This window comes from Ranitomeya imitator, chromosome 2 (assembly GCF_032444005.1).
Source record: "Ranitomeya imitator isolate aRanImi1 chromosome 2, aRanImi1.pri, whole genome shotgun sequence".
Lineage (NCBI taxonomy): Eukaryota > Metazoa > Chordata > Amphibia > Anura > Dendrobatidae > Ranitomeya > Ranitomeya imitator.
This window is the reverse complement of record NC_091283.1, coordinates 341,484,106-341,496,343: the sequence shown is the minus strand read 5'-3', so window position 1 is coordinate 341,496,343 and position 12,238 is coordinate 341,484,106. Positions and strand designations below refer to the sequence as shown.

The 12,238-nt window shown below is 42.3% G+C and overlaps 1 protein-coding gene across 1 annotated transcript; it reads right to left on the bottom strand.

Moving 5' to 3' along the window:
* Nucleotides 1-295: 295 nt before the first annotated feature.
* LOC138663685 (oocyte zinc finger protein XlCOF22-like) lies at nucleotides 296-11,763 on the bottom strand. Its single transcript, XM_069749980.1, has 5 exons — nucleotides 11,593-11,763; nucleotides 11,386-11,509; nucleotides 11,209-11,306; nucleotides 10,924-11,014; nucleotides 296-3,037 (listed from the first exon to the last, which is right to left on the bottom strand). Exons 1-5 carry the CDS (start codon nucleotides 11,686-11,688, stop codon nucleotides 2,016-2,018), a joined length of 1,431 nt encoding a protein of 476 aa, XP_069606081.1. The 5' UTR covers nucleotides 11,689-11,763; the 3' UTR covers nucleotides 296-2,015.
* Between the last annotated feature and the right edge of the window lie 475 nt (nucleotides 11,764-12,238).

Genomic DNA, 12,238 nt, shown 5'->3' with positions numbered 1-12,238 from the left:
CAGCTCCTGGATATTCTTGTGTATTGGGAAAAACAGCTTCTTTCTTCATTGGAAGCCTCAGAACATTTCCTCTTGTACTGTACATGCTGGCCTTTCGTCTTCTACTTCCATGGTTCTTCTCACTGCCGTGAGGAGTTCCTCCATGTTCACTACGGAAAAGTAGTACCTCTTCTCCTCAATCTCTTGGTCGGAACCCTCTTCCTGCTGAATCTTCCTCTTTTTTGCTGCTAGAGTAGCACTAGTGCAACACCCGCTAGGGCCATAGGGTACTTGGAACCGGGTTGGACGGCTCTTAAAAGGGTGGTCACGGCAGCAGTGACCCGGTCCGGGGTCCTGGGCACGCAATAAAAGGGATGAGGGAAATGTTTGTAGGGGATTATTCGTGACTCCACCTGTGATGTTCAGCTAGAGATGGCCAACGATGCTTAAGGGGACTGCTGGTGTTGCAGCTGAGATGGTTTGACTCCCCACAGGTGGAGAGGGGCCCCAGGGCTACCAGAACAGTCTATGAGGGGTTGTGGATGTTGGGGTGCAAGAATAATTGGAGGACACAGGGATTGTAGTTTCTTTACCTTTAATTGTAGGTGCAGTCTGGAGCACAGGTAACAAGTGGTATTAGAGATCCGGGCAGCCTGGAAGCGGTTCAGAATTCCCGTAGCCAGGTGGTGTTGGAAACCTTCCCTACTGCGCTGCTCTCTGGATTCCAGATGCTTTTAGTTCTCCTCAAGTCTCTGTCTGTCCACTTAAACACTACCCACATGGCAGGCAGCTTGAGCCTTTTCCAGGTGTCATCCCTAGTAATTACACAACTATCTGTTACTGACAAATTGTACAAAAACATATGTTGTGTCTCCCAGTCGGAGTTATTTTTGATGATCAACAAAATAAGATTTTCCAGTAATTTATTTTTCACACTCTAGGTATGATAATGGTTTCTCTCTGTGTGGGATTTCTGATGTTTAAAGGGGATGTCCACTTCTTGGACAAACCCTTCTCACTGGAAAGGAAAAGATTTATCCAGCTTCTACTCCATAATTTCAAGACATGTTTAAAATGATGAATTCTTTATTTTTTCAAAATTAAAATTTAGTCATATACAAAAGTATTTTTTCCTTCTTGGTTGAAACCTGTAGGAAAAATGTATTTAGACTAATAGAATACCAAACGTGTTTCGAAAGCAAATGCCTTCTTAAATTTGGTTCACTGTCTCCACTTTTGGACATATCAAGCAATAAGAGTAAGGCTACTTTCACACATCAGGCATAATCCGCTATTTTTTCCAAAAACGGATCCGTTGTTTTCTCAGACAGTTGTATTAGCGCCGGATTGCACCTTGATGGCCTAATGTTTTATCCTTTTTTTGCCAGATCCGTCCAAAATTAGTTTTCCGGCGGCCAGAGAAAACATCCAGAGGAACATTTTTTCTGTCCGGCAGAAAACCGCACAGCGACTGATCCGGCGAAAAACGTATGAAATGTGAGGTGAAACGAATGAATCCGGCGACCGTATCCAGTTTTTTTTTTTTTTTACACAAATCATGGATTTTCCATTCTAGAATCTCTCTCTCTTTCTCTCTTGTAAAAGAAAATCCAAACCCTATACCTGGTTTAAATAAATTTAAAAAAAACAAAATCGGATCCAGCAAAAAAAAAAAAACGGATCCGTCACATCAGTTTTTCACATTTTGCACTGGATCCGTTTTAAAAAAAATTCAATGGATCTTGTCTCATGGCAAAAACCTGATGTCTGAAAGGAGCCCAATTAAGAGAGCAGCTGCAGCCTTGGCTTCCTGTTAATGTTCAATACATCCAAAGATAGGAACAGAGAAGCCAGCGCTGATTGGGTGCAGTGCTTGTGTATTGCAACAACCTCACATGAGCCTCGCCAACATGAGTGCCAAGACCACTGGAACAGTGCTGACACAGAAAGTGAGTATTTTTTTTATTTGAAATAGGCTAAACATGAGGAATGACAAGAGGTTGTCCTAGTAATGGACATCCCCTTTAAGAAATACATTATGAAGACGAAAAAGGCTTCTTCCCTATGTGACTTCTTTGGTGTATAACAACATTGAATTTCTGGTTAAAACATTTCCCACATTCTGGACAGGAAAAAGGCTTCTCCCCTGTGTGGGTTCTCTGGTGGTTAACCAAAGCTGACTTCTGGTTAAAACATTTCCCACATTCTGGACAGGAAAAAGGCTTCTCCCCTGAGTGGGTTCTCTGGTGCCTAACCAAATCTGATTTCTGATTAAAACATTTCCCACATTCTGAACAGGAAAAAGGCTTCTCCCCTGTGTGGGTTCTCTGGTGGGTAACCAAAGCCGATTTCTGATTAAAACATTTCCCACATTCTGGACAGGAAAAAGGCTTCTCCCCGGTGTGGGTTCTCTGGTGGGTAACCAAAGCCGATTTCTGGTTAAAACATTTCCCACATTCTGGACATAAAAAAGGCTTCTCCCCGGTGTGGGTTCTCTGGTGCTTAACTAAGTCTGATTTCAGTGTAAAACATTTCCCACATTCTGAACATGAAAATGGCTTCTTCCCCATGTGAGTTCTCTGGTGGCTAACCAAATCTGATTGCTCTGCAAAACATTTTCCACATTCTGAACAAGAAAAAGGCTTCTCCTTTGTGTGGCTTCTTTGGTGTCCAACAAGATGTGACTTGAGCTTAAAACATTTCACACACTTGGAACAAGAAAATCTTTTCTCTGCTGAGTGAATTTTTGGATGTTTAAGAAAAGACTTGTCAATGGGAAACTGGTTTCTATATTCTGAATATGAACATGGCTTCTTTGATTTAGGAGTATTTACATTTTTAATGATTATTTTGTGACTTTGATTTTCCTTAGTAGTCGGTAATGAATCAGGAGACAGGACCTGTTTCAAAAGATCAGATAACAGATCTTTGCTGTGAGGGGATGATGCTATATCTGGAGTAATGGTATTCACGTCAATTGCATCCTGTGGGATCTCAAGATTATCTGATTTAAAAATTGAAGATATAAGTTGTCCCTCTGATCTCCTGGTATAGTCATCTGCCAAGATATAAAACAATTATTATTTTTGAATAAAATATCTTTGAATTTCATTTAACATTTTTACTTAAACTGTCTGTATAGAAAATCAATAGGATGAAGCAGTAGAGCGTGGTGTTAAATTGTTTGTTCATTCTGCCTCCCAAATATGGAATAAAAAGCCACAAAGAAATATTATGTAGACAAACATAATACCAATAAAAACTTCTATTCATTTCACAAAAAAACAAGTCCCCAGTCAGTGGAAAACAGCTATTGAAAAGCAACATGCCTTCCATAAACCAGTCCACCAACAAAGTGAAATTTCCACCTTGCTTCTGAGCGTTGCTGTGTGCCCAAACCACTGAGAGGGGAAGACACACTCAGCTGCTTCCCAAGATAGACACAGGAACATTTCTTGTAGTAGATCACCTGCTGGTTTGGTCTGGACAACATAGACCATAGCAGGGTTTAGCAAAATAAACAGAGCCTTCTAGCATAACAGTAAACCAAAAAAAGATACCTCAGACAAGTGGACTTTGTCGTATGTTATCTGCCTCCTCAGACCACCAGGTGTATGCAGCTCTACCTGGAGCTGCCATTTGGAGACTTGATCTCTCCAAAAACCACAACCCACACTGACTCTCACCTCAAGCTATTTAACCCCTTTCTGTCATTGGACGTACTATTCCGTCCATGTGGGGTGGGCCTAAATTCCCATGGATGGAATAGTACGTCCAGGGCGATCGGCTGCGCTCACGGGGGGAGCGCGGCCGAGTGTCAGCTGCCTATCGCAGCTGACATCCGGAGCTATGTGCCAGGAGCGGTCACGGACCGCCCCGGCACATTGACCCCCGGCACACCGTGATCAAACATGATCGCGGTGTTCCGGCGGTATATGGAAGCATGGGAGGGGGCGCCCTGCGGGCTTCCCTGAGACCCCCGCAGCAACACGATGTGATCGCGTTGCTGCGAGGGTCTCCTTACCTCCCTCCCTGTAGCAGGCCCGGATCCAAGATGGCCGCGGCATCCGGGTCCTGCAAGGAGGGCGCTCAGAGCAGGCGCTTGGTAAGCCTGCATAGCTCTCAGACAGATCAGTGATCTGACAGAGTGCTGTACAAACTGTCAGATCAGCGATCTGTGATCTCTCCCCCTGGGACAAAGTAAAAAATTAAAAAAAAAAAACAAACTCCTAAATAATGAAAAAAAAAAATATATATATAATATATATATATATACAGGTCCTTCTAAAAAAATTAGCATATAGTGTTAAATTTCATTATTTACCATAATGTAATGATTACAATTAAACTTTCATATATTATAGATTCATTATCCACCAACTGAAATTTGTCAGGTCTTTTATTGTTTTAATACTGATGATTTTGGCATACAACTCCTGATAACCCAACAAACCTGTCTCAATAAATTAGCATATTAAGAAAAGGTTCTCTAAACGACCTATTACCCTAATCTTCTGAATCAACTAATTAACTCTAAACACATGCAAAAGATACCTGAGGCTTTTATAAACTCCCTGCCTGGTTCATTACTCAAAACCCCCATCATGGGTAAGACTAGCGACCTGACAGATGTCAAGAAGGCCATCATTGACACCCTCAAGCAAGAGGGTAAGACCCAGAAAGAAATTTCTCAACAAATAGGCTGTTCCCAGAGTGCTGTATCAAGGCACCTCAATGGTAAGTCTGTTGGAAGGAAACAATGTGGCAGAAAACGCTGTACAACGAGAAGAGGAGACCGGACCCTGAGGAAGATTGTGGAGAAGGACCGATTCCAGACCTTGGGGAACCTGAGGAAGCAGTGGACTGAGTCTGGTGTGGAAACATCCAGAGCCACCGTGCACAGGCGTGTGCAGGAAATGGGCTACAGGTGCCGCATTCCCCAGGTAAAGCCACTTTTGAACCATAAACAGCGGCAGAGGCGCCTGACCTGGGCTACAGAGAAGCAGTACTGGACTGTTGCTAAGTGGTCCCAAGTACTTTTTTCTGATGAAAGCAAATTTTGCATGTCATTCGGAAATCAAGGTGCCAGAGTCTGGAGGAAGACTGGGGAGAAGGAAATGCCAAAATGCCTGAAGTCCAGTGTCAAGTACCCACAGTCAGTGATGGTGTGGGGTGCCATGTCAGCTGCTGGTGTTGGTCCACTGTGTTTCATCAAGGGCAGGGTCAATGCAGCTAGCTATCAGGAGATTTTGGAGCACTTCATGCTTCCATCGGCTGAAATGCTTTATGGAGATGAAGATTTCATTTTTCAGCACGACCTGGCACCTGCTCACAGTGCCAAAACCACTGGTAAATGGTTTACTGACCATGGTATTACTGTGCTCAATTGGCCTGCCAACTCCCCTGACCTGAACCCCATAGATAATCTGTGGGATATTGTGAAGAGAAAGTTGAGACACGCAAGACCCAACACTCTGGATGAGCTTAAGGCCGCTATTGAAGCATCCTGGGCCTCCATAACATCTCAGCAGTGTCACAGGCTGATTGCCTCCATGCCACGCCGCATTGAAGCAGTCATTTCTGCCAAAGGATTCCCGACCAAGTATTGAGTGCATAACTGAACATTATTATTTGATGGTTTTTTTGTTTGTTATTAAAAAACACTTTTATTTGATTGGATGGGTGAAATATGCTAATTTATTGAGACAGGTTTTTTGGGTTATCAGGAGTTGTATGCCAAAATCATCAGTATTATAACAATAAAAGACCTGACAAATTTCAGTTGGTGGATAATGAATCTATAACATATGAAAGTTTAATTGTAATCATTACATTATGGTAAATAATGAAATTTAACACTATATGCTAATTTTTTGAGAAGGACCTGTAATATATATATATATATATATATATATATATATATATATATATATATATATATATATATATATATATATACACACACAATGGGGCAAAAAAGTATTTAGTCAGTCAGCAATAGTGCAAGTTCCACCACTTAAAAAGATGAGAGGCGTCTGTAATTTACATCATAGGTAGACCTCAACTATGGGAGACAAACTGAGAAAAAAAAAATCCAGAAAATCACATTGTCTGTTTTTTTATCATTTTTTTTGCATATTATGGTGGAAAATAAGTATTTGGTCAGAAACAAACAATCAAGATTTCTGGCTCTCACAGATGTGTAACTTCTTCTTTAAGAGTCTCCTCTTTCCTCCACTCATTACCTGTAGTAATGGCACCTGTTTAAACTTGTTATCAGTATAAAAAGACACCTGTGCACACCCTCAAACAGTCTGACTCCAAACTCCACTATGGTGAAGACCAAAGAGCTGTCAAAGGACACCAGAAACAAAATTGTAGCCCTGCACCAGGCTGGGAAGACTGAATCTGCAATAGCCAACCAGCTTGGAGTGAAGAAATCAACAGTGGGAGCAATAATTAGAAAATGGAAGACATACAAGACCACTGATAATCTCCCTCGATCTGGGGCTCCACGCAAAATCCCACCCCGTGGGGTCAGAATGATCACAAGAACAGTGAGCAAAAATCCCAGAACCACGCGGGGGGACCTAGTGAATGAACTGCAGAGAGCTGGGACCAATGTAACTAGGCCTACCATAAGTAACACACTACGCCACCATGGACTCAGATCCTGCAGTGCCAGACGTGTCCCACTGCTTAAGCCAGTACATGTCCGGGCCCATCTGAAGTTTGCTAGAGAGCATTTGGATGATCCAGAGGAGTTTTGGGAGAATGTCCTATGGTCTGATGAAAACAAACTGGAACTGTTTGGTAGAAACACAACTTGTCGTGTTTGGAGGAAAAAGAATACTGAGTTGCATCCATCAAACACCATACCTACTGTAAAGCATGGTGGTGGAAACATCATGCTTTGGGGCTGTTTCTCTGCAAAGGGGCCAGGACGACTGATCCGGGTACTTTAAAGAATGAATGGGGCCATGTATCGTGAGATTTTGAGTGCAAACCTCCTTCCATCAGCAAGGGCATTGAAGATGAAACGTGGCTGGGTCTTTCAACATGACAATGATCCAAAGCACACCGCCAGGGCAACGAAGAAGTGGCTTCGTAAGAAGCATTTCAAGGTCCTGGAGTGGCCTAGCCAGTCTCCAGATCTCAACCCTAAAGAAAACCTTTGGAGGGAGTTGAAAGTCCGTGTTGCCAAGCGAAAAGCCAAAAACATCACTGCTCTAGAGCAGATCTGCATGGAGGAATGGGCCAACATACCAACAACAGTGTGTGGCAACCTTGTGAAGACTTACAGAAAACGTTTGACCTCTGTCATTGCCAACAAAGGATATATTACAAAGTATTGAGATGAAATTTTGTTTCTGACCAAATACTTATTTTCCACCATAATATGAAAAAAATGATAAAAAACCAGACAATGTGATTTTCTGGATTTTTTTTCTCAGTTTGTCTCCCATAGTTGAGGTCTACCTATGATGTAAATTACAGACGCCTCTCATCTTTTTAAGTGGTGGAACTTGCACTATTGCTGACTGACTAAATACTTTTTTGCCCCACTGTATATATATATTTCCCTTAAATACATTTATTTATCTAAATAAAAAACAATAAAAGTACACATATTTAGTATCGCCGTGTCCGTAACGACCCAACCTATAAAACTGTCCCACTAGTTCACACCTTCAGTAAACACCGTAAGAAAAAAAGAGGCAAAAAACAACGCTTTATTATCACACCGCCGAACAAAAAGTGGAATAACACGCGATCAAAAAGACAGATATAAATAACCATGGTACCGCTGAAAGCATCATCTTCTCCCACAAAAACGAGCCGCCATACAGCATCATCAGCAAAATAAAAAAGTTATAGTCCTCAGAATAAAGCGATGCAAACATAATTATTTTTTCTATAAAATAATTTTTATCGTATAAAAGCGCCAAAACATAAAAACATGATATAAATGAGGTATCGCTGTAATAGTACTGACCCGAAGAATAAAACTGCTTTATCAATTTTACCAAACACGGAACGGTATAAACGCCTCCCCCAAAAGAAATTCGTGAATAGCTGGTTTTTGGTCATTCTGCCTCACAAAAATCAGAATAAAAAGCGATCAAAAAATTTCACATGCCCGAAAAGGTTACCAATAAAAACGTCAACTCGTCCCGCAAAAAAACAAGACCTCACATGGCAATAAAAAGCGTCTTTCAGTGTGTGAAGGCTGCCAATCATAAAAATCTGCTAAAAAAACCCGCTATAAAAGTAATCAAACCCCCCTTCATCACCCCCTTAGTTAGGGGAAAAAAAAATGTATTTATTTCCATTTTCCCATTAGGGTTATGGCTAGGGTTAGGGTTAGGGCTAGGTCTACAGTTAGGGTTGGGGCTAAAGTTAGGGTTTGGATTACATTTACGGTTGGGAATAGGGTTGGGATTAGGGTTAGGGGTGTGTCTGGGTTAGAGGTATGGTTAGGGTTACCGTTGGGATTAGGGTTAGGGGTGTGTTTGGATTAGGGTTTCAGTTATAATTGGGGGGTTTCCACTGTTTAGGCACATCAGGGGCTCTCCAAACGCGACATGGCGTCCGATCTCTATTCCAGCCAATTCTGCGTTGTAAAAGTAAAACAGTGCTCCTTCCCTTCCGAGCTCTCCCGTACGCCCACACAGGAGTTTACCCCAACATATGGGGTATCAGCGTACTCAGAACAAATAGGACAACTTTTGTGGTCCAATTTCTTTTCTTACCATTGGGCAAATAAAAAATTGGGGGCGAAAAGATAACATTTAACTTTATTTCACAAAAATTAATTTTTATTTAAACATTCCAAAAATTCCTGTGAAACACCTGAAGGGTTAATAAACTTCTTGAATGTGGTTTTGAGCACCTTGAGGGGTGCAGTTTTTAGAATGGTGTCACACATGGGTATTTTCTATCATATAGACCCCTCAAAATGACTTCAAATGTGATGTGGTTCCTAAAATAAAATGGTGTTGGAAAAATTAGAAATTGCTGATCAACTTTTAACCCTTATAACTCCCTAACAAAAAAAAAAATTTTTGTTCCAAAATTGTGCTGATGTAAAGTAGACATGTGAGAAATGTTACTTATTAAGTATTTTGTGTGACATATCTCTGTGATTTAAATGCATAAAAATTCAAAGTTGGAAAATTGCGAAATTTTCAAAATTTTCACCAAATTTACGTTTTTTTTCACAAATAAACGCAGGTAATATCAAAGAAATTTTACCACTATCACGAAGTACAATATGTCACGAGAAAACAATGTCAGAATCACTGGGATCCGTTGAAGCGTTCCAGAGTTATAACCTCATAAAGGGACAGTGGTCAGAATTGGAAAAAATTGGCCCGGTCCATAACGTGCAAACCAGAGCACGTGATGATCACCTGACTGTGACATCATCCCAAGCCTTCTCAGTACATATGCCGGTGACAGCTCTACAGGTAGAGATATGGTGGGCACCCTCCCACCCACACTGTGGGTGCCCACATCTGTAATTTTGCCCTCCCAGCACGTAGTATGCTGGAGGAAAATATCTGTTATTGTACAGAATGCACACTTGGCCCTCACTGCACATTTAATGTTGTTGATCATAAAAGCAAAGTTGACCAGAAAGACTGGACCTGGTCTTGTAGGGACCATATGATCACATTCAGCAGCACAGAAGTGTTATGACCTGGTGGTTAGGACAACAATGGACCTGGTGGTTAAGAGCACACAAAATGACCTGATAGTTTCTAATAACATGGGACGAGCTCTGAGACGTGGGAACTCTGCTGACCGCAATTCCTAATCCTATCACACCACACTAGAAATAGCCGTGGAGCGCTCCTGACGCTCCCTATGCGCCTCGTCACAGCCTAAGAAACTAGCTAGCCCTGAAGATAGGAAAAATAAGCCTACCTTGCCTCAGAGAAAATTCCCCAAAGGAAAAGGCAGCCCCCCACATATAATGACTGTGAGTAAAGATGAAAATACAAACACAGAGATGAAATAGATTTTAGCAAAGTGAGGCCCGACTTACTGAGTAGACCGAGGATAGGAAAGCTAGCTTTGCAGTCAGCACAAAAACCTACAAAAGACCACGCAGAGGGCGCAAAAAGACCCTCCGCACCGGCTAACGGTACGGAGGTGCTCCCTCTGCGTCCCAGAGCTTCCAGCAAGCAAGAACAAACCAAAATAGCAAGCTGGACAGAAAAAATAGCAACAAATGAAACACAAGCAGAACTTAGCTTATGCAGGGAAGTCAGGCCACAATAACGATCCAGAAGAGAGCAAGACCAATACTGGAACATTGACTGGAGGCCAGGAGCAAAGCACTAGGTGGAGTTAAATAGAGCAGCACCTAACGACTTAACCTCGTCACCTGTAGACGGAAACTCAGAAGCCGCAGCCCCACTCACATCCACCAGAGGAAGCCCAAGGACAGAACCAGCCGAAGTACCATTCATGACCACAGGAGGGAGCTTGCCAACAGAATTCACAACACAGAAGGGAGAGAAGTTAGATTCATCCAATAAGATATCAGGAATCTAGGAAGCCAACAGCATCATTAACCTCTACTTTCTCTTACAGGCCCATTATAATATTTTCCTTCAAGTGATTTTCTATCTTGTCAGCACATTCTACGTACAGCGTCATTTGCATTTGTAGTTTACAGATCTGGGCAGGTAAGAGTCAGCATCTTCTAATTCAAGGGGGTAGGTGAATCCTTCAGGTTGTAAGTTCTATTGAAAAGGATTTCACAATTTCACAAAGTAATTTTAACATATCCAAATGGAAGAGAATGTTGTGGTCTAGAGGCAAAATGGTGATCACACGATTGTGATACAGCCGGACTACACCACCGATAAAGCAGCCACAGCCGGTGACTGAGAAGAATCTGTGATTTCTCCACCTTTAGTGGTCACTACTTACCTGGGCAGTCATATGTAGGAATCTCCTCTTTACACCACTCATCACCCCTCACATATGTCTCTGTAGTATTAAGATGAGTCAGATCTTCACCCTGAAACAAATATTGTAAAAGACACAGATGGAGAAGTCACATCTATGATCAGCTCTAATCCTGCCATCTCCAGCGTTCTCATTACACAAGTATAAAACATATAATACTGGTGGATAAAACAAGATGGAGCACAAGATCTTCACAGCCGTCTACACATCATAGAGGAGATCTCATGACACCTTCTCTCCATCTACCTGATGATCCTGAGGAACATTGGGATCTTCTTGTTTACAGTCCTGTGGAAGAAGAGGACGGGGACATATCTCTGGTGTTGTCCTCTTACTGGATGGAACTGGAGGAAACACATACAGGGACTGAATTCATTCTTTACATACAATTATAGGCCGTGTGTATTTAGTCCTGTCTATTACCTGGTGATGTGAGGGGCTGAGGAACCTCCATCATGACGTCCTTGTACAGATCTTTGTGTCCTTCTAAATACTCCCACTCCTCCATGGAGAAATAGACAGCGACATCCTGACATCTTATAGGAACCTGACACATACAATGATACCGTCATCCCTCCGATCCCTTCATAGCATTACTGTATAATGTCCCAGCATTCCCAGCAGTGTCACCTCTCCAGTCAGCAGCTCAATCATCTTGTAGGTGAGTTCTAGGATCTTCTGGTCATTGATGTCCTCATGTATCAGGGGGTGAGGTGGAGGCCCCATGATTGTGCTCAGAGGTCTTCCCCATCCCTCAGACACAGGGTCCTGACAGCGCTCACTAGAGGTCTTCTTTACTACAGTGTAATCCTGGTTATGGAGATACATTAATAAATCTCACTACAGACATTTCCAGAGTCCTCACCTCTCCAGTTCTGTCCAGCTGTTATTCCCATAGATAAGAATGATGTAATGTGACGTCATCAGAATCTCTCACCTCTCCAGTAAGCCGGAAGAGGATCTCTAGGGTGAGGTGTAATATCCTCTCCGCCATCTTGTCTCTGTCCATATCCGTCCTTGATGTTTAAATTAGGTTAATTCTCTTCTATAGAAGATCTTCACTGAGAGGATCCGATATTGTAGAGACCTGAATGAGAAGAACACGAGCCGATGTTTCCAGGAATCTTCTTGTGGGAATTGGCTGCGATATCCCCTGTGCAATATATTTCTATGATTAATGCGCCAGGAATGGGGAATCTCCACATCCCTCCACCTGCAGAGCCGCACTCCACATAGAGAATAATGGAGCCTCCAGCACCGACCTCCACCCGCAGAG

Bases quoted from the DNA above. Each gene is read 5' to 3' on its own strand.
- LOC138663685 (XM_069749980.1), bottom strand. From the start codon at position 11,688: ATGGGGCCTCCACCTCACCCCCTGATACATGAGGACATCAATGACCAG. The intron at 11,510-11,592 runs GTGACACTGCTG...TGTATGTGTCAG, and splicing joins TTGAGCTGCTGACTGGAGAG to GTTCCTATAAGATGTCAGGA. The intron at 11,015-11,208 runs GTAGATGGAGAG...TATTTGTTTCAG, and splicing joins ATGTTCCTCAGGATCATCAG to GGTGAAGATCTGACTCATCT.